The sequence below is a fragment of the Macaca mulatta genome, chromosome 7 (assembly GCF_049350105.2).
Source record: "Macaca mulatta isolate MMU2019108-1 chromosome 7, T2T-MMU8v2.0, whole genome shotgun sequence".
NCBI lineage: Eukaryota > Metazoa > Chordata > Mammalia > Primates > Cercopithecidae > Macaca > Macaca mulatta.
In genome coordinates this window covers 36,844,929-36,865,185 of record NC_133412.1, presented here as the reverse complement: position 1 = coordinate 36,865,185, position 20,257 = coordinate 36,844,929, and the positions used below count along the sequence as shown (strand labels likewise).

At 44.0% G+C, this 20,257-nt stretch overlaps 2 protein-coding genes across 23 annotated transcripts in view; both read right to left on the bottom strand.

Moving 5' to 3' along the window:
* GCNT3 (glucosaminyl (N-acetyl) transferase 3, mucin type) overlaps positions 1-263 on the bottom strand; it is a 79,644-nt gene extending 79,381 nt beyond the window's left edge. Inside the window, exon 1 of one of the 2 annotated variants that reach the window (XM_077937952.1) lies at positions 5-263. The gene's annotated coding sequence lies outside the window, so the exon portion shown is untranslated. The remainder of the gene's footprint in view (positions 1-4) is intronic. The other variant, XM_077937954.1, reaches the window with a different exon arrangement.
* A 14,959-nt stretch (positions 264-15,222) lies between these two features.
* Positions 15,223-20,257, bottom strand: part of FAM81A (family with sequence similarity 81 member A) — a 122,149-nt gene continuing 117,114 nt past the window's right edge. For 20 of the 21 annotated variants that reach the window (XM_077937940.1, XM_077937947.1, XM_077937935.1 and 17 more), the window contains one exon: positions 15,223-17,530. In XM_077937940.1, coding sequence (XP_077794066.1) covers positions 17,406-17,530 — 125 coding nt within the window. In that variant the 3' untranslated portion in view covers positions 15,223-17,405. 21 annotated transcript variants of the gene reach the window in all.

Genomic DNA, 20,257 nt, shown 5'->3' with positions numbered 1-20,257 from the left:
TTACCTTCCTGTCCTGCCCTTGGAACCGCAGTCAGTCCCCTGCCTCTTCCTCGGCACAGCCCTTCCAGGGTTAAGGCACTTGGGCATAGCTACTGTGTTGTTTCCTGTCTCCTCCAGACTAACCATGTCCAGTTCCTCTCACCTCTGCTCAGACACATCCGCATTCAATCCCCTCACTATCTTACTCACTCCTCTCTAATCATGTGCTGGGCTCACACTGCTTCTCGGGCTTTAACATGCCTTCAAATCACCTGGGCTCTCATCAGTACTCACTTTTGGATTCCTCAGGTCTGGGGTGGGGCCTGGCAGTCTGAGTTTCTGACAGCTCCCAGGTGAGGCCGATGCTGCAGGTCTGCTGCCACTGAGTAGCAAAGCTTCCGCTTCGGATCGCCCTTTTACTTGGAATCTCCTGGAGCTTGTTAGAAGCCCTAGCCCAGACCACCTGCATGAGATTCTGCAGTTCAACAAGATCCACAGATGCACCGTATACTCTTTAATGTTTGAAAAATTAGAGCAGAGGTTGGCAACCACGGCCGCACATTAGAATCACCTGGAAAACTGGAAACCATCCCAAGGCCCACCAGCACCCCAGGCCAATTACATCAGCAAGTGTGGTCTAGGCATCGGCAGCCTTGTAAAGCTCTCCAGGTGATTCCAGTGTGCAACCAGGGCTGAGAGCGCTGCGGCAGAGCCTTCACATGCAGGCTCTACCTTTGAAACCATGGTCTTAGAAAGACAGGACATGGTCTATTCCTTCAAGCTTCTCTAGTCATAGGCTTAAGTCCTAACCACTCTGGGCAGCCATCCACATTATCAGCTTGAGGCATTACAGAATAGCAGTTAGGAGTTCTATTCTGGAGTCAGACCTCGATCTGAATCTTAATTCTAGCATTTATTAACCGTGTCACCTCAGAAAATTTACCGCATTTCTCTGTGCCTCAGTTCCGTCATGTGGAAAATGGAGGAAGGATGCAGTAGTATCTCTTAAAGTTACTGAAAGGGTTGAATTAAATTAGGAAAAGCATATACAGTGTGTAGAACAGTGCTGCAGCCCTGTCTGCACAGTGCTTAGTGATGGTTAGTGGCTGTTGTTTTTTTTAACTGTCATTACTTTGAGATAGAATCTGTCTCCCAGGCCAGAGTGTAGTGACACAATCTTGGCTCACTAAAACCTCCGCCACCTGGGTTCAAATGATTCTGAGGCTTCAGCCTTCCGAGTAACTGGGACTACAGGCATGCACCACCACGCCTGGCTAATTTTTGTATTTTTAATAGAGACGGGGTTTGCCATGCTAGCCAGGCTGGTCTCGAACCCCTGACATCAGGTGATCCAGGTATTTATGTGCCACATTTTATTTATCCATTCATCAGTTGATGAATATTTGTGTTGTTTCTACCTTTTATCTACTATGAAAATGTTACTGTGAAAACTGTGAATATTCTTTTTTTTTTTTAGATTTCCTCAAATTCCTTTTTGCCATGTTATGAATATTCTTGTCTTTATGTGGACCTAGGTTTTCAATTCTTTGGTGTATAAACTTAGCGGTAAAACTACTGGGTCATATGGTAACTCTATACGTAACATTTTCAGGAACTACCTGTTTACCACACTCTTTTTCAGGGTGTGGCACAGTGGGTCATGTCTATAATCCCATCACCTTGGGAAACCAAGGCAGGAGGATCACTTGAGGTCAGGAGTTCAAGATCAGCGTGAGCAACATAGTAAGACTCTGCCTCTACTAAGAAAAAAAAAAAAAAATATATATATATATATATATATACACACACACACACACACACACATATATAGCTGGGTGTGGTGGCATGCACTTGTACTCCTAGCTACTTGGGAGTCCGAGTGGGTAGGACCACTTGAGCCCGGGAGGTTGAGGCTACAGTGAGCTATATCATTGCACTCTAACCTGAGCAACAAAGTGAGACCTTATCTCAAAAATAAGTAAATGAAACTGAAGGGGCTGCACCAGTTTGCATTTTCACTGGCAATATATGAGGTTTCCAAATTTCTTCACATCTTCATCAAAACTTGTTATTGGCCAGGCACAGTGGCTCATGTCTGTAATTCCAGCATTTTGGGAGGCAGAGGTGGAAGGATTGCTGAAGGCCAAGAGTTTGAGGCCAGCCTGGGCAACACAGTGAGACCCTGTCTCTACAAAAAAAAATTTTTTTAATTAACTGGGTGTGGTGCCATGCACCTGTGGTCCCAGCTGGGGAGGCTGAGGCAGGAGGATCTCCTGAGCCCAGAAGTTAGAGACCAGCCTGGGCAACATAGAGAGACGCTGTGTCTACAAAAAAATTAAAAATTAGTTGGGCGAGGTGGCACACGCTTGTGAGTCCAGCTACTTGGGAGGCTGAGGTTGGAGGATCTCTTGAGCCCAGGAGGTCAAGGCAGCAGTGAGCCATGTTCGTGCCACTACACTCCTGCCTCGGTGACAGAGTGAGATTCTGTCTTAAACCCCCCCCACACACACACACACAGAATGGAGTCTTCTCTTCATAGCTCTAACCTAATCCCTCTTTCTTTTCTTTTTCTTTTTTTTTTTTTTTTGAGACAGAATCTTGCTCTGTCACCCAGGCTGGAGTACAGTGGCGTGATCTCAGTTCACTGCAACCTCCGCCTCCCGGATTCAAGCGATTTTCCTGCCTCAGTCTCCTGAATAGCTGGGATTATAGGCATGTACCACCACGCCAGGTCTAATTTTTGTATTTTCAGTAGGGATACAGTTTCAGCATCTTGGGCCAGGCTGGTCTTGAACTCCTGACTTTGTGACCCACCCGTCTCAGCCTCCCAAAGTGCTGAGATTACAGGCGTGAGTCACCCCGCCCAGCCCCTAATCCCACTTTCATTACAGGGCTTTCTCTAATCAGCATCTGCCCAGGGACTGGTTCAACCAGCCACTTTGCACTTTAAGCAGCTGCTCTTTCAGCCACCTGAATCTCTTTCTCACATTTGCCAGCTTAGTCCCCAAACTAGCCTCCAGAACACATCCATGTAGAAGAAACCATGTCTGCTTTCTCAAGAAATACCCAACACCGCTCCTGCTTTATTGACTTCCTCCTTCCTAGGTTCATGCTCTCACACCTAAGAACGAGCAGGTGAGAAGATACTGCCCAGTTCTTGCCTTAAAGGAGGATGATACTGCCATCTTGGAGAAGACCCACTCTGGCATTTGCTTCTTTAAGCGACTAGGGCTCCCAAATCTGCAGACCTTCTAGCATCCCGCAGCGTGGCCATGGTCCAGTTGAGCAGCCAGAAAGCAGCTCATTCATTGGGATGGAGTTTGTCTCCTGTTTCTAGTTTCTTCATCCAGAGCAGAATTTTTCAAGATGTGGTCCAAGGACCACCTGAGTCAGGCTCACCCCAGGACTAGCTGAATGTCCAGAACCACTGAAGCAGAATCTTCATGCGGTAGATTCTAAACAAAACCTACATTTGGAACAAGCTCCTTAAGAATTATTCTGTACAATAAAACATAAAAAACAGACGCCTAGAGGTATTATTAGGTTGGTACAAAGTAGTTGCAGTTTTTGCCATTACTTTTGTGCCAACCTAGTATTATCAATTTATTGCCAATTGACAAAGATATTTAGACAGCTCTTTGAAAACTTATATTTTTGGCCAGGTGCAGTGGCTTACACCTGTAATACCCATGCTTTGGGAGGCTGGAGCAGGAAGATCACTTGACTGAGGCCAGGAGTTTGAGACCAGCCTAGCCAACACAGTGAGACCCCATCTCCACAAATTAAAACACACACACACACACACACACACACATTTTTGTCCAATGGCAGACATCTCTTAATCGGCAGAGTGAAGACTCAAACTCTTTGCCTTGTGTTCCTTCCCCTTTGCGACAGCTGCCTTGCTTTTGTCTGTCGAACCCTCAGGGGCAAAGCCATGCAGAGCCTGTCACCTGCTTGACACCAGAAAGCCCCGTCACTTTTTCTGGAAGGTGAAGGGTCCTTGGATTTCTCTCCACCTCTTAAATTTCCTCTCCCTGTCCTTTCCAAAACGCATGCTTCACACTAAAGAATCCTGAAATGTATTTCAAGCAACTGTAGGATAAATATCCAGCTAAACCAGACATGAGGTAATTTATGTCAATCTTCCTCCACCAGTCCATCCCCCAGCAAATGGAAGTGACTGCACACGAATTTAAGTAACTGTTGACTCAGCTCAGCTTTTTGCACTAAACCAAAGCATATTGGAGATTACTGCTCACTTGTGATTGGCTGTCCTTGATAGCACATCTGCCTTGGTCGATTCGGTTGTGACCAGGGACATAGGCCACCTGAGCAACAGAGACTGTGGGGGGAACAGTTTCATTGAGAGTGGCGGGCAGAGCAGTCACCATCCCTAACATTTATAGTACACTCCCCAAGGTGGTCAAGTCCCAGAAGACTGCTGAAAGTACATTTTATTATAATAACTAGCGTTCCATATAGTTTCATATCATTTGCAGACTCACTGATGCTTCAAGTTGAAACAACACCCTCAGCCGGGCACCATAGCTTACGCCTGTAATCCCAGCCTTTTGGGAAGCCCAGGCAGGCAGATCACCTGAGGTCAGGAGTTCAAGACCAGCCTGACCAACATGATGAAACCCCTGTCTCTACTAAAAATACAAAATTAGCTGGGCGTGGTGGCACACGCCTGTAATCCAGCTACTCGGGAGGCTGAGGCAGAAGAATCACATGACCCCAGGAGGCGGAGGTTGCAGTGACCCAAGATCGAGCCATTCACTTCAGCCTGGGCAACAAGAGCAAAACTCTGTCTCAAAAAAAAAGAAAGAAAGACAGAGAGAGAAACAATAGAAACAATACCTCAAATAGAAACAATATCACCTACTCCTGTGTTTCAATACATTTTCAGTAATAATATTTTTTCAACAATATTTATTAATTTCCTATTAACTATTGGTTTCTTTCTAGATATTAGAATACAGTTTATATTCCAAGAAGGATTAAGGACCCAGAGTGGGGGAAATCATGTTGTAAAGAGGGAACTTCTTACCACCACCAAGCATTTTCAATGAGGAAAATCTGAAAATAATGAGGAGTCTTGATCCAAAGGGCCAAGCTACCTCCAACTAAAATGGGCAGTGGGCAGAGGGGATTTACTAGAAAAAAGCATCACAAAGACACCTTAGAAACAAGGCGGGAGGGGTGATAAAAGAGAGGAGGGATTTTCAGGCTGAAATGAATGACTTTTTTTTTGTTGTTTTTTTATTTTGTTGTTTTGAGACAGAGTCTTGCTCTGTTGCGCAGGTTGGAGTGCAGTAGCCCGATCTCAGCTCCCTGCAACCTCTGCCTCCTGGGTTCAAGTGATTCTCCTGCCTCAGCCTACTGAGTAGCTGGGATTACAGGTGCACACCACCATGTCCAGTTAATTTTTGTATTTTTAGTAGAGATGGGGCTTCACCATGTTGGCCAGGCCTATCTTGAATTTCTGACCTCAAGTGATCCACCTGCATCAGCCTCCTAAAGTGCTGGGATTACAGGTGTGAGCCACTGGGCCCGATCTGAAATGAATGACTTTACACACAAATGCAATAATATTAACTCCCATTCTCTTCTTACTGTCTTTCTTCTTTGCAGCTCTAAAGGTCTATGAAATGCAGACCTAAGAGAATTATGCAAAGAAAGCAAAGGTTTGACACAGGACTTCCTTCCCAGAAATGTTAGCACTAGAGTGAGGCTGTGCTAGGAAACTCACTAGACCCGGAGCCAAAGGAGCTGGGTGCTTAGCCTTGTTTCACTGGCTATGTGACCTTGACCAAACTTTCTTGATATTTCATTTTCCTATTTGTAAAATGGAAACCGTAATTTCTCTTTTCTTCTTTAATTTATTTTTGTTTCACTAAGGTCTAAGATGGCTGCTAAGAAACAGTAATTTCTTACTCAGTGGGTAGGAAAGTGTCTGACACATAAAAGATATTCAATTAAAATTCATAACTTCAGTTTCTTCATCTGAGAATGAGAATAATAATGATAACACAGGGTTAGTATAAGGGAGGTAAAGTGGTCTATCAATTACAAAGTCCTGTATATGTATCAAGTCATCATTATTTAAGACATGGGAGGTTGGCAGAGAGGGTGCTGGGGAGTAGGTTCTCAAAAATTTAGCTTAGTGCGCCATCTAGTGATAGACTATAGTTTTGGATTAGTTTTAGAAAAAGCTGAAATGAAGTGAAACAGAAATGATGTCTGCTTCCTGAGTTTTATGAAGTCAGGCATATCTAGACCTTCTAGCTTTTGAAACACCTGTTTAAAAAGAGGTCTGCAACAAAATTTATCTTTCACATTGCCCAGAAACGATATGTGGAAGAAAAATGTGCATGGAGACATTCTCAATAAATGATTAATTCAGTGGTCCCCATATTTTTACCTTTCTTTTGTTTCTTTGTTTTCCTTTTTCAGAGATTTTTTTCTTTCTTTCTTTTTTTAGAGACAGAGTCTCACTTTGCTGCCCAGCCTGGTCTCCTACCTCAAGCAATCCTCCCGCCTCAGCCTCCCAAAGTGCTGGGATTACCGGCATGAGCCACTACACCCTGCCCCTGCTTCCCCCCTTTTTTTTTTTTTTTTTTTTTGGTGTTTTACCCCCAAACGTAGACGTTTTACAAAGATTAGTTAATAACAATGCATTAATCGATTAATCAATTTATTCTATTTCTTTCTTTTTTCTTTTTTTTTTTTTTTTGAAACAGAGTCTCTCTCTGTCACACAGGCTAGAGTGCAGTGGCACGATCCCGGCTCACTGTACCCTCTACCTCTCAGGTTCAAACAATTTTCCTGCCTCAGCCTGCCAAGTAGCTAGGATTACCAGCGCCCTCCGCCACACCCAGCTAATTTTTGTATTTTTAGTAGAGATGGGGTTTCACCCTGTTGGCCAGGTTGGTTGTGAACTCCTGACCTCAAGTGATCCGCCCTCCCAAAGTGCTGGGATTACAGGCATAAGCCACCACACCCAGCCTCTATTTCTCATTAATCAAAGACTTTAGCCCATCTGGAACTATTGTTAAGTGCTCTGATGGGTGTGGATGCACTATCAAGAGCTGTCATAATGTGAGACAACGTAAGGACACCTGAGACCTTAGTCAACCTGCAAGTCCTTTCACAATTAGCACCTGACTTCTCATAGACATTTTTTAAATATTAGGGAAAATGTGATCCTGCCTTCAAGTAGGTCACAGTTTAGGGAGAAGACACCCGTGTGTAGTTAATGGAAACAATAGTTTTGAAATTTACTAATTTACTGGTGTCCCTTGCATTTCCTTGTCCTCCCCCCAACTCGCCCCGTTTTCTGCAGAGGCATCCACTTGCCCAAGAGGGAGCTAGGACTGTTACAACAGGAATTCAAAGAGGATGCAGTCCACATTCAGTTTTGAAACTCAGAATAGATACCTGGACAGCACAGAGAGATGATAGTCTTAAAAGCCAGGCTTTGTCATGAAAAAAAGAATTGTCTAACTTCCTTTGGCTCCTAGTACTGTGTCAGGAGCACTAACTCTAAGCCTAAGTCAGATCACAAACTCACTTCCATCGTGCAGAAGGAATACTCCTGCTACCATTAAGGGGCTTAAGTCTCCCTCATCCCCCTAGAAAGGAGGAAATGACAGTGTGGAAGGCCACCCTAGAGACGAAGCAAAAATAGAAAACCCGGTTCTCTTTTTTACACAAGTGGAGTGTGGGGAGGAGAAAGTAACGTTGACAAACATGTTCTCCCTTTTCTTCCTCTTAGGGTGAAACTCTGCTGGGGACAAACTGGTAAAAATGCCCAGCTAGGCTGGAGGTAGCTGAGAACCTTGTAGGAGGAATAGGGAAGGTGAAGACTTACTAAAGACACTTGGCATTTGGTCCTGCCCAACATGGTTTGGGCAGCAGAGCAGCAGTTGCTAGACAGGTAAACTCTAGGCCAGAGGGTTCCTGGGTGAGGCCAGAGGAAGTGAGGGACCAGCAGGTGCCTGCATCAAGGACAAGGGTCTGCTCTGGCCAGGCCTTGTTCACAGACACAGGAATGAGCACCTAGCACAATGTCGGGTACTCAAAAAGCCTTAGCTAGCCCTAGCGGGTATTAGTTTATTAGAACACAAGAGCCACACAGCGCCAAAGGAAAAGCAGATACATGGTATGCAGAAACAGTATGATAGCTACAGATGCAAATTACTCCCCTTAAGCATTGCATCAGTTAGGGTCCATTCAAGAAAGCAGAATCCTCCCTAGGTATTCCAAACACAGAGAATTTAATAAAGGGAATTAGTCACCCACATTACAGACACTGAGAAGCCAACCAGGAGATAATGAGTCATCCAGAGATTATAAGAGCAGGAAGCCCCTATTAGCCATGTGGTTGGAAGGACAACACATCGGCAACTAGATGGACATTGAATGCCTGAATCGTAAATAGGTTTATTTTTATAAAAATATTTAATAAGATGGCCGGGCGCGGTGGCTCATGCCTATAATCCCAGCACTTTGGGAGGCCGAGGCAGGGGCATCACGAGGTCAGGAGTTTGAGACCAGCCTGACCAACATGGTGAAACCCTGTCTCTCCTAAAAATACAAAAATTAGCCAGGTGTGGTGACAGGCGCCCGTAGTCCCAGCTACTCAGGAGGCTGAGGCAGGAGAATCGCTTGAACCCAGGAGGCGGAGGTTGCAGTGAGCTGAGATCACACCACTGCACTCCAGCCTGGGCGACAGAGAGAGACTCGGTCTCGAAATAATAATAATAAGATGGCCAGGCATGGTGGCTTATGCCTGTAATCCCAGCACTTTGAGAGGCCAAGGCGGGCGGATCACAAGGTCAGGAGATTAAGATCATCCTAGCCAACACGGTGAAACCCTGTCTCTACTAAAAATACAAAAATTAGCTGGGCATGGTAGCATGTGCCTGTAATCCCAGCTACTCAGGAGACTGAGACAGGAGAATCGCTTGAACCAGGGAGTCGGAGGTTGCAGTGAGCCAAGATCACACCACTGCACTCCAGCCTGGCAACAGAGCGAGACTCCGTCTCAAAAAAAAAAAAAAAAAAAAAAAAAAAAAAAAACATATTTAATAAGATGTAGGTAAACTTTTATTTTTATTTATTTATTTTTTGAAACTGGGTCTCACTTTGCCACCCAGACTGGAGTGCATTGGGGTAATCTCGGCTCACTGCAGCCTCGACCTCCTGAGCTCAGGGACCCTCCCACCTCAGCCCCCAAAGTAGCTAGTACTAAATTTCACCTTGTTGCCCAGGCTGGTCTTGAACTCCTGAGTTCAAGTGATCTGCCTGCCTCAGCCTCCCAAAGTGCTGGGATTACAGGTGTGAGCCACAGCACCAGGCCAAGATGTAGGTACATTTTAAAAATTAAAATCAGCATTAAATAATTTTTGCTTAAAAATGTATCTTTGGCCAGGCACAATGGCTTACACCTGCAATCCCAGCACTTTGAGAGGCTAAAGCAGGCAGATCACTTGAGGTCAGGAGTTCCAGACCAGCCTGGCCAACACGGCAAAATCCCCTCTCTGCTAAAAATACAAAAATTAGCCAGGCGTGGTGGCTCACACCTGTAGTCCCAGCATTGGGGAGGCTGAGATAGGAGAATAACTTGAACCTGAGAGGTGGAGGCTACAGTGAGCTCGGATTGTACTACTACACTCCAGCCTGGGTGACAGAGTGAGACTCTGTCTCAAAAAAAAAAAAAAAAAAAAAAAAATTCTTTAACTTGTATTTTATCATTAAATACAGGCAAGAAGGGGGTTTGTTTTTAACGTATTTAATGTATTTTTATCATTAAATACAGGCAAGAAGGGGAAAGGGCTGTTAATCACCTTCATTTTATAAAGTAAGTTTCTCCCAAACTTAGTTCAGCCTATGCCCAGGAAAGAATAAAAACAGCTTGGAGCTTAGAAGCAAAATGGAGTTGGCTAGCTCAGATCTCTTTTGCTGTCTCAGCTACAATTTTGCATTAGCGGTTTCATGATCTCAAGGGGCTCTTTTACTGAGGCATTTCTTGGTTCTGGGTTCTCCCTATTGAAACAGATTCCCTAGGAGTTTTCATTCTCTCCAGGTGGGGGCAACAAAGGACAGTGAATCCCATGGGCGGGCCTTGTAGTGCTGTGGAGAGCTCCTCGCACTTCTCTGGTGGCTGGCAGCAAGTGCTGGAAATCTGCAAACATCTTCGCTCCCCTCCCTCTCTTCCCCCATGTCTCAGAGGAATCACACCTGCTCAGAGTCAGATCTTTGCTTTACCTGTGGCCCAAGTCGGTTTCAAGAATAATTAAACTACAAATTTAAAAATTAAACAAAGTATGGTAATTAGAAATAAAAACACACCAGAGACCATCTAAAGCAATCAGATAAGCCCAAGATAAGCTAATTATAAAAACTAAGCACTGAATTTAGCTCCAAATTTCTAGATATCAGGGCAGGGTCAGGATTAGGGTAAAGCAGACTCAAATGCAAAAAGTAAAGAGACACCGAGTGTGGTTATTCACACCGGTAATCCCAGCATTTTGGGAGGCTGAGTTGGGAGGATTCCTGGAGGCCAGGAGTTAAGACCACCTTGGGCAACATAATACAACCCCATATCTACAATTTTTTTTTAATTTTAATTAGCCAGGCATGGTGGTGCACACCTGTAATCCTAGCTACTCAGGAGACTGAGGCTGTAATGAGCTATGAGCTATGATCACACCACAGCTTCCAGCCTGGGTGACAGAGGGAGACCCTGTCTTTAAAAAAAAAAAAGTGATAAGGAGAGGGGCAGACCAAAATCTCAATAACCAAGTAAATAATATTACCATGTAATATTTCCAAAAATCAAAAACCCTCACAAAAAACAGTATGTCCAATTTTTGCATAAAAACATGTATATAGAGGGAAATACTTTTTCTTTTGCCTCAATTCCAAAATGACACCACATAGCACAGTCAGATCTGGTTTTTAGTTAAGATTTGATATTTTGTTCATCTGGGATTTTTTTTTTTTTTTGAGACAGAGTCTCACTCTGTCGCCCAGGCTAGAGTGCAGTGACTCGATCTCGGCTCACCGCAAGCTCCGCCTCCCAGGTTCACGCCATTCTCCTGCCTCAGCCTCCTGAGTAGCTGGGACTATAGGTGCCCGCCAGCACCCCTGGCTAATTGTTTGTATTTCTTAGTAGAGACGGGGTTTCACCGTGTTAACCGGGATGGTCTCGATCTCCTGACCTCGTGATCTTCTCACCTCAGCCTCCCAAAGTGCTGGGATTATAGGCATGAGCCACCGCTCCCAGCCCTGTTCATCTGAAATTTTTTAGTATTAATGCTGATCTTTTAAAATATTGCATTAAAATATTATAATCTTAGAGTGTTTGGTGCCCCTCTAAATTTACCAAGGTGAATGCCTCACTGTCACTCACCTTCATTCCAGACCTGCAAGGGACCCCCTCACTAGGGAGCATCAGAATCACTGGACTCCCCTGGCCAACAAGCCTTTGCCAGGCATCCCACATGCCCAGGATGTCCTGGGGCAAGCCTGGCAGACACACAGTTCACAAGACACCACCCTGTCAGCCTTGGGCTGGCTCTTCCCCCTGCATCTGGTGCCAGCTACCAAATCCTTCCCAACACAGTGCTCCAGGCACCTCTATCTACTAATCAAAACTGACAGATGAGATAAAAATCTTTTTTAAAAAATTTATTGTGGTAAGGACATGCAACATGAGATCTACCCTCTTAATGAAGTTTTAAGTGTACAACACATAGCTGTTGACTATAGGTGCAATGTTATACAGCAGATCTCGAGTTGTTTTTGTTTGTTTGTTTTGTTTTGTTTTTTTGAGATAGAGTCTCTCTCGCTCGGGCTGGAGTGCAATGGCGCCATCTCAGCTCACTGCAACCTCTGCCTCCCAGGTTCAAGTGATTCTCCTGCCTCAGCCTCCCGAGTACCTGGGATTACAGGTGCATGTCATCACGCTTGGCTAATTTTTATATTTTTAGTAGAGTCAGGGTTTCACCATGGTGGCCAGGCTGGTCTCAAACTCCTGACCTCAGGTGATCTACCTGACTTGGCCTCCCAAAGCGCTGGGATTACAGGCATGAGCCACCATGCCCGGCCAGATCTCTAGAGTTTACTAATCTTGCTTAAAGATAAAATCTTGTAAAGAACTAGGAAATTATTTTAACGGGGACAACTGACATAATATTGTAGGAATGAGACTGGAGAGCATTTCCAGCTCCAAAGCTCATTTTAGCCTGACAGATGATGGTGCAGAGCTGTAGACAGGGCTGTGTATTTGTCTGCTCTCATGCTGCTAATAAATACATACCCAAGACTGGGTAATTTATAAAGGAAAGAGATTTAATGGACTCACAATTCCACATGGCTGGGGAGGCCTCACAATCATGGCATAAGGCGAATGAGGAGCAAAGTCACGTCTTACATGGCATCAGCCAAGAGAGCGTGTGCAGGGGAACTCCCCTTTATAAAACCATCAGATCTCATGAGCCTTATTCCCTATCACGAGAACAGCAGGGGGAAAATCTGGCCCCCACAATTCAATTGCCTCCCACCAGGTCCCTCCCAAGACACATAGGAATTAAGGGAGCTACAGTTTGAGATGAGATTCGGGTGGGGACACAGCCAAACCATATCAGGCTGTAAGATGGAAGAGGGAGGTAACTACTCCTCTAGATGCTGCTGCTCTGGGGACAATTTGAGGACTATCCAGTGGAAATTCCTGCAGTTAGAGAACTCGTCCGCATTCGCACAGGCAATACAGTAGGCACTGACCATGGGAGGCTACTGAGCACTTTAAATGTGGCTAGTGCAACTGAGAAACTAAATGTTAAGATATATCTAATTCTGATGAATTTATATTTACATTTCAATGACCACATATTTTCTTTTGGCTGGAACGACCATCTTCTAATCATTTGCCTAAATGATGAAAAAAAAGGGAAAGAGGAGAAGCACCTGCCCTCTGTCCCCTGGGTCTTTTAGAATTTATAGAGTTGTTCCTTTGGACACACACATACGAATCTATAAGAAGGGAGATGTTATAGACATCAAGGGAGTGGGTACTGTTCAAAAAGAAATACCCCACAAATGTTACCATGGCAAAGCTGGAAGTCTACAGTGCTACCCAGCATGCTGTTGGCATTTCTGTAAATAAACAAGATTTCTAGCCAAGAGAATTACTGTATATGTTGAGCATATGAGGTACTTAAAGAGCCAAGATAGTTTCCTAAACGCTGAAGGAAAATGATCAGAAAAAGAAGGAACCCAAAGAGAAACGTACCTAAGTTCCATTGAATCACCAGCGTGCTCTCCCCAGAGGAGCATACTTTGTGAACCAACAGAAGGGAGCCTGAGCTGCTGGAACCTCTTCCCTGTGAATTTATGGCATAATAGGTGCCAAAAACAATTAAGAACCTCTTGACTGTTAAAAAAAAATCCACGTAATTAGTGGCTACTTATTAGTGCAGCAGGCCTCAGATTTTATATTAGAATCACCTGCAGGACTTGAAGCAATTTGGTGAGCCCATCTCAGAGCCTCTGATTCAGCAGGTCTGGGTGGGGCCTGAGAGTTTTCACATTTTTTTTTTTTTTTTTTGAGACGGACTCTCACTCTGTTGCCCAGGCTGGAGTGTAATAGCACGAGCTCGGCTCACTGCAACCTCTGCCTCCCAGGTTCAGGCAACTCTGCTTCAGCCTACGGAGTAGCTGGGATTACAGGCGTGTGCCACCAGGCCCAGCTCGTTTTTGCATTTTTAGTAGAGACAGGGTTTCCAGTGGCCAGGCTGGTCTCAAACTTCTGACCTCAGGTGATCTGCCCACCTCGGCCTCCCAAGGTGCTGGGATTACAGACGTGAGCCACCGTGCCCAGGTGTACACATACTGAGTCCCCACTTTCAGTTCTTTTGGGTGGGGAGATCCAGTTCTAAGTTCCCTCACATGACTATTGGAAATTGTCAATTCATCTTGACCCATTTTTTGGTTCAGTTCATCTCAAAAAGTTATTTTGTCATCCTTACAAATCCAGAGCTAAAGGACCTCTGCAGGTATCCTTTTACAGTAGACACTGCACTGCAGGCCTACCTGGCTCTCAGAGTCCAGATTCTGGCTGGAGCAAGAAGTCGGTACAATGTCTCCCAGTGACCCCAACCCCAGCTGTTCAGCCCCTTGTGTGATCCCCTCCCGCTGTGTGTGCGCTGGACTTGCTTTTCATGAAGAGAATAGTGGAAGTGGTGGCTTGTCACTTCTGAGATTAGGTTACAAAAGACTAGCTTCCTTCCCGTTCACCCTCTCTCACTCGTGCTGGTGGAAGCACGCTGCTGTGTTGTAAACAACCTGTCAGGAGGGCTGTGTGGCAGGGCAAGGGACTGATGTCATGATGCTTTGTGATTCTTTTTCCCCCTGAAAGCCTAGTGAGATAATTACAACTTGAATGGAGCCATCTTCTCTGTTCTGCTCTATACTCCCCCAACACAATCCATCTCCCAATGTGTAAAGCCAGGGCCCACAACCTCAGACAGCCCAAGGGCAGGGGTGAAATGCCTGTGATCCTACAAGTCCTGTGGCACCAACTCCCCCCACCTCTGGTGCCTCCATCGATATAGCCAGGGGAAGACATTTGACAAGCTAATTAGAGTGCCTCATTAGGTATTCAGAATTGGGGCATTAAAAAGCAAGAGTTCTCAGATGGCAGGAGGCGAAGCATATATAGAGATATGACTGGTGTCGGTGGCCTAGCAAGTCACTTATGTGGGAAGCCAAAATGTGTCTTCGGAAGTAGTGCAGTGTGCTGGTAACGCTCCCAGAGTGTGGAAGTAGGCGGCCTGGTTTGAATCATGACTCCCACTTATTAGCTGTAGGCTTTGCGGCAAGTTGCTTAACCTTTAGGTGACTCTGTTTTCTCATCTATAAAATGGGGAAATGGTATTGAACTCAACTAGTTAAAATGAAAAGAGTTGACACACACAAGGGATACAGCACACACCCGAGAACTGCCAGAGACAAGAAGGCTGCAGAGAAGTCCCCACAGCCTCAAAGCCCACAGACCAGCAGCTCCCAACGACATTCCAGTCCTCAGAGGGGCTGCCAGGACTTGAGCACGTTATTTCAACCATCAAAGCGTTTCCACAGAGAGCAAACACAAATATTTCCTATGGCATTTTACCTAATTAAGTCTTCAGCTCAACACTAAAAGACTTTTCAATTTAAAAATCATATACCACATTTATTTGAAAGTTTTATTTTTCTTTTTATTGCAAATTTCTGGTAAAGGAAAGAACATGGAAGCTGATTCTCATTTGAGCTTTGGTGAGAAGAGTACTGCACTGTGGCTCGGCAGCTCACCACCTCGGTCGCACACCCAAACACGCGGAGGCCTCAGGCACGCACTGATGCTTGCGACCCACCTCCCAGAGGTTCTGACTTAATCGGTCTAGGAAGCACAGGGGGACATCAGTAGGTTTCCCAACTCCTCCAGATGATTCCAACGTGTAGCCGAGGTGGAGCACGCCTGCGGTGGCTCATCTCAAGGGGCTGGCAATGTCAGAAGCACCTGAGAAGCTCAGCTGACAGCCCAGTGTCACCTGCTTACGTCACCCCTTGGCCAGAGTCCAGCTGGTGCTCCCGCCTCCCTCTTCCCAGGTGTCGATGTTCTGATTCCTTCTCCTCAAAGACCCCAGAGCACAGAGATGCTGGAGGGGCTGTGGCTTCCTGTGCTGTGGTTTGTGCTTAAACGTGGAGAACCACATGAAACATGTGTACGCTACCACAGAAGAAATTCACTTTCTGATTGCAAAACAGCAATCGCCTCTTTTTTTCCTTTGTTAAGTGGAAATTTGTGGCAAAATAAGAAAATATGTGTTGGATAATAGAGTCCCTATATAACCTCTCACGTCCAAATTTGAAAAAAATTGTCAAGCCATTGAGAGCAAAATATGTACTTTAGCAGCATATTTTATATGGGTAAACAGTAATAGCCAGTTAGATACTGCATTTGTGATTTATCCTAAAAATAGAAAATGCTTTTTATTTTCCTGAGTCCTTGGCAAACAAAAAACATTTTTTTTTCTTTTTAATTGTTAAAGTATTCCTGTTTTTCTTTTTCCTGGGGCACCCTCACAGTTCAGATCAGTGTGTCTCACTGTCAGTTTTTACATACAGAGATGAACAAACAGCACTGGGGCCAATTTCCAATGACTGATCACATATGGCGATTGAAAATAAAACACCCATCATCTATAAAGTTGCTCAAGATGAAAGTTTCTTGACAGTGCTATAAATGCAATATCAATTTGAATTGTTGTCCATACAAAAGTATGAATTTCTATTCCATTAGTAATACTGAATGATTAATACCTTAACAGTGATAAAATTTTTAGAACATTTAAAAAATACAGAGGATTCCAGTTTTACATCATACTTCTGACGGATTATCATACTTTCTATTTTGTCTGCAAAACTTTTACAGAGTACAGTGCATTGACATGATAAAACCAAGGCACAAAAATACAGTTACAATAAGTGTATATAAACCCTAGCACTTTGTGCCAATTTTGGAAAGAGAGAGATCATAAAGTCTGAAAAATTATCACATTCTATTTGATTAGTGAACAATTAATTGTGCAGTAAATAGGCTGTTAACCACCATTCCATTATTAAATATATGGCTATCACTATACAGGCTGTGGATAATTCAAAAATAGTTTTAAATATTAAAACCTGTAATATCTAGGTGGTCGATGCCAATATTGAGCCTCACTTTATCTAAATAAGTCTCCATTTAATTTGCAATCCATATGGCAGTTAGCAATTTTTAAACTATTTCCATTACATAAATGGTGGGATTTATTCTAAATGTTAAATCCTTTCCCCTTACAAAAGACAGAAGATTTACAAGAAGATAACCAATATAAGAAATGCATAGACAACAATAAGAAAATCCAAATTGGACTCAAAGGTTGAAGTCTAATCTACTGGGACATTCTCTTAATTTAGGGTGAGGAACAACACATTCCTGTGATGATTCATTAGTTTCTTAATTAAAAAAAAATAGCCATGACATTTTTCAAAATAGTAAACAGTCTTCATTAGTGCATCAAGCATTGAAGAAAAATTGTCATTTTTCCATTCATAAAATGAAGAAGATAAAAGCCTTTCAAAATCCAGGGTGGGGGATTTCCATTGAATTTAGAGAAGTGAAATAAACTGGTAAAAACTGTATTTCATACTTTTAAAGAAAGAGTATTTTCAAGACTCAAGGTAAACATTTAGACCCATTAAACACATTTCTTGGCACATGCACGCCATGGATGGAACAATCCCGAATGCGGCGACGGCCTGGCTACAGAGGTATCCGGCTCCTAGCCCCACTGGCAAAACTGTCTTTTAGGACTTTGTCCCAGCTCCCTTCACATGGGGGTTTCTGGTTTCTGCATCAGCTGGATTTGCTTCTGTAGCTGGTCCCTGTCCAGCTTCATCTTGGCCTCGAGAACTTGCCTGAGGGATCCTATGCTTTCATAGACAGCTGTAAACCCTTGAAGGAGAGGTAAATTTCACAAGAGTTAATATTTTTTTAAAATTCTATATCAAATTCTGTATCATCTAGTAATGGTTGATTCAGGCAAAAATTATTAATAGATGCTAAAACCCTTGGGGTAAAAGTTTGATGGGGAACAGGTCAGTTTCTAGTTTCTCCCTAGAGACTTTTTAATTTACAAAAAGGAAAAAGTAACTATTACAATGGAGAAGACTGTCACATACCACTTTAACCAAGTGATCAAAGCTCATGTCACCAATACTGGGAAAAACCAACATCATGTAACTCCTGAAAAGATACCCTGAGCAGGGCATGACATCACTTCTTGACATTTTTAAAGAATACCAAATGCACAACCTAAATCATATCAAGATGAAGCAAACAGGCCTAGTACGGTGTCTCATACCAGTAATCCCAGCACTTTGGGAGGCCAATGCGGGTGGATCACCTGAGGTCAGGAGTTCGAGACCAGCCTGGCCAACATGGCGACACCTCGTCTCTACTAAAAATACAAAGATTAGCTGAGTATGGTGGTGCATGCCTGTAGTCCCAGCTACTTAGGAGGCTGAGGCAGGAGAATCGCTTGAACCCAGGAAGCGGAGGTTGCAGTGAGCCAAGATTGTACTACTGCACTCCAGCCTGGGGGACAGAGCAAGACTCCATCTCAAAAAAAAAAAAAAAAAACGAAGCAAACCAATCTAAACTGAGGAGGGATAGTCTACAAAATGCTGGCTGGCTGGTACTCTTTAAAACTGTCAAGATCACTGAGAAACTGATCCAGAATAACACAGACTAAATAAAGAAACATGACAACTAAATACGACGCGTAATTCTGGATTAGAACCCGAAGGGCCAACATCACTAATCATAAGGGCAATACAAATTAAAACCACAATGAGTTATTACCTCACACCCGTTAGGATGGCTACTATCAAAAAGACAAAAGAGTACAAGTGTTGGCGAGGGTGTGAAGAAAGGGGAACACTTGTACACTGCTGGTGGGAATGCAGAATGGGGCAGCCATTGTGGAAAACAGTATAGGGCAGGGGTGTCCAATCTTTCAGCTTTCCTGGACCACACTGGAATAATTGTCTTGGACAATACAAACACACTAACACTAATGATAGCTGATGAGCTAAACAAACAAAAAAAATCACAAAAAATTCTCAATGTTTTAAGAAAGTTTACAAATTTGGGTTGGGCTTCATTCAAAGCCATCCTGGGTCACATGTGGCCTGCAAGATGTGGATTGGACAAGCTTGGTATAGAAGTTACTAAAGAAATTTAAGGCCGGGCGCGGTGGCTCAAGCCTGTAATCCCAGCACTTTGGGAGGCCGAGACGGGAGGATCACGAAGTCAGGAGACCAAGACCATCCTGGCTAACACGGTGAAACCCCGTCTCTACTAAAAAATACAAAAAACTAGCCGGGCGAGGTGGCAGGCGCCTGTAGTCCCAGCTACTCGGGAGGCTGAGGCAGGAGAATGGCGTAAACTCGGGAGGCGGAGCTTGCAGTGAGCTGAGATCCGGCCACTGCACTCCAGCTTGGGCGACAGAGCGAGACTCCGTCTCAAAAAAAAAAAAAAAAAAAAAAAGGAAATTTAAAATAGAACTACCATACGACCCAGCAATCTCACTACTGGGTATATTCCCAAAGGAAATTAAATTACTACCTCATAAAGATATCTGCACTCCCTTGTTCATTGCACCATTATTTACAATAGCCAAGATATGGAAACAAATGAACTGTGTCCAAAAAATTAGTGAATAAAGAAGTTGTGTATATATGCATATGATGAATATTATTCATCCCTACAAAAAAAAAAAAGAGAGCCTGCCATTTGTCACAAATGGATAAAAATGGAGGACATTATGCTAAGTGAAATAAGACACATACAGAAAGAAAAATACTGCATGATCTCATATGTGGAATCTAGAAAAAGAAAGAGAAGGAAGGAAGGAAGGAAAGAGAAAAAGGAAGGAAGGAAGGAGAGAGAGGGAGGAAGGAGAGAAGGAAGGAGAGAAGGAAGGAAGGAAGGAAAGAAGGAAGGCAGGAAGGCAGGAAGGCAGGAAGGCAGGCAGGCAGGCAGGCAGGCAGGCAGGCAGGCAGGAAGGCAGGCCGGCCAGCCAAGGTGGGTGGATTACTTGAAGTCAGGAGTTCGAGACCAGCCTGGCCAACACCATGAAACTCCATCTCTACTAAAAATACAAAGATTAGCCAGGCATGGTGGTGCACATCTACAATCCCAGCTATCCACGAGGCTGAGGCATGAGAATCACTTGAACCAGGGAAGAATAGGTCACAGTGAGCCAAGATCGCGCCACTGCACTCCAGCCTGGGTGACAGAGCAGGACTCTGTCTCAAAGAAAAAAATAAAAAATAGAATAGAGAATAAAATGGTGGTTGCCAAAGGTGGGGAGGAAGAGGAGGAAATGGGGAGATGCAGGTCAAAAGATACAAATTGCTGATATGCAGAATGAACAAAACCAGACATCTAATGTATAGCATGAGGACTACAGTCAATAATACTGTATTGTATTTGGGATTTTTGCTAAAAGAGTACATTTTCGGGTGTTGTTGCCATACACACACACACACACACACACACACACACACACACACAAATACCTGTGAGACGATACATATGTTAACCTGCTTGAATACGGTAACTATTTCACTATGTATATGTATATCAAAATATAAACATCTTGTTGTATATCTTAAA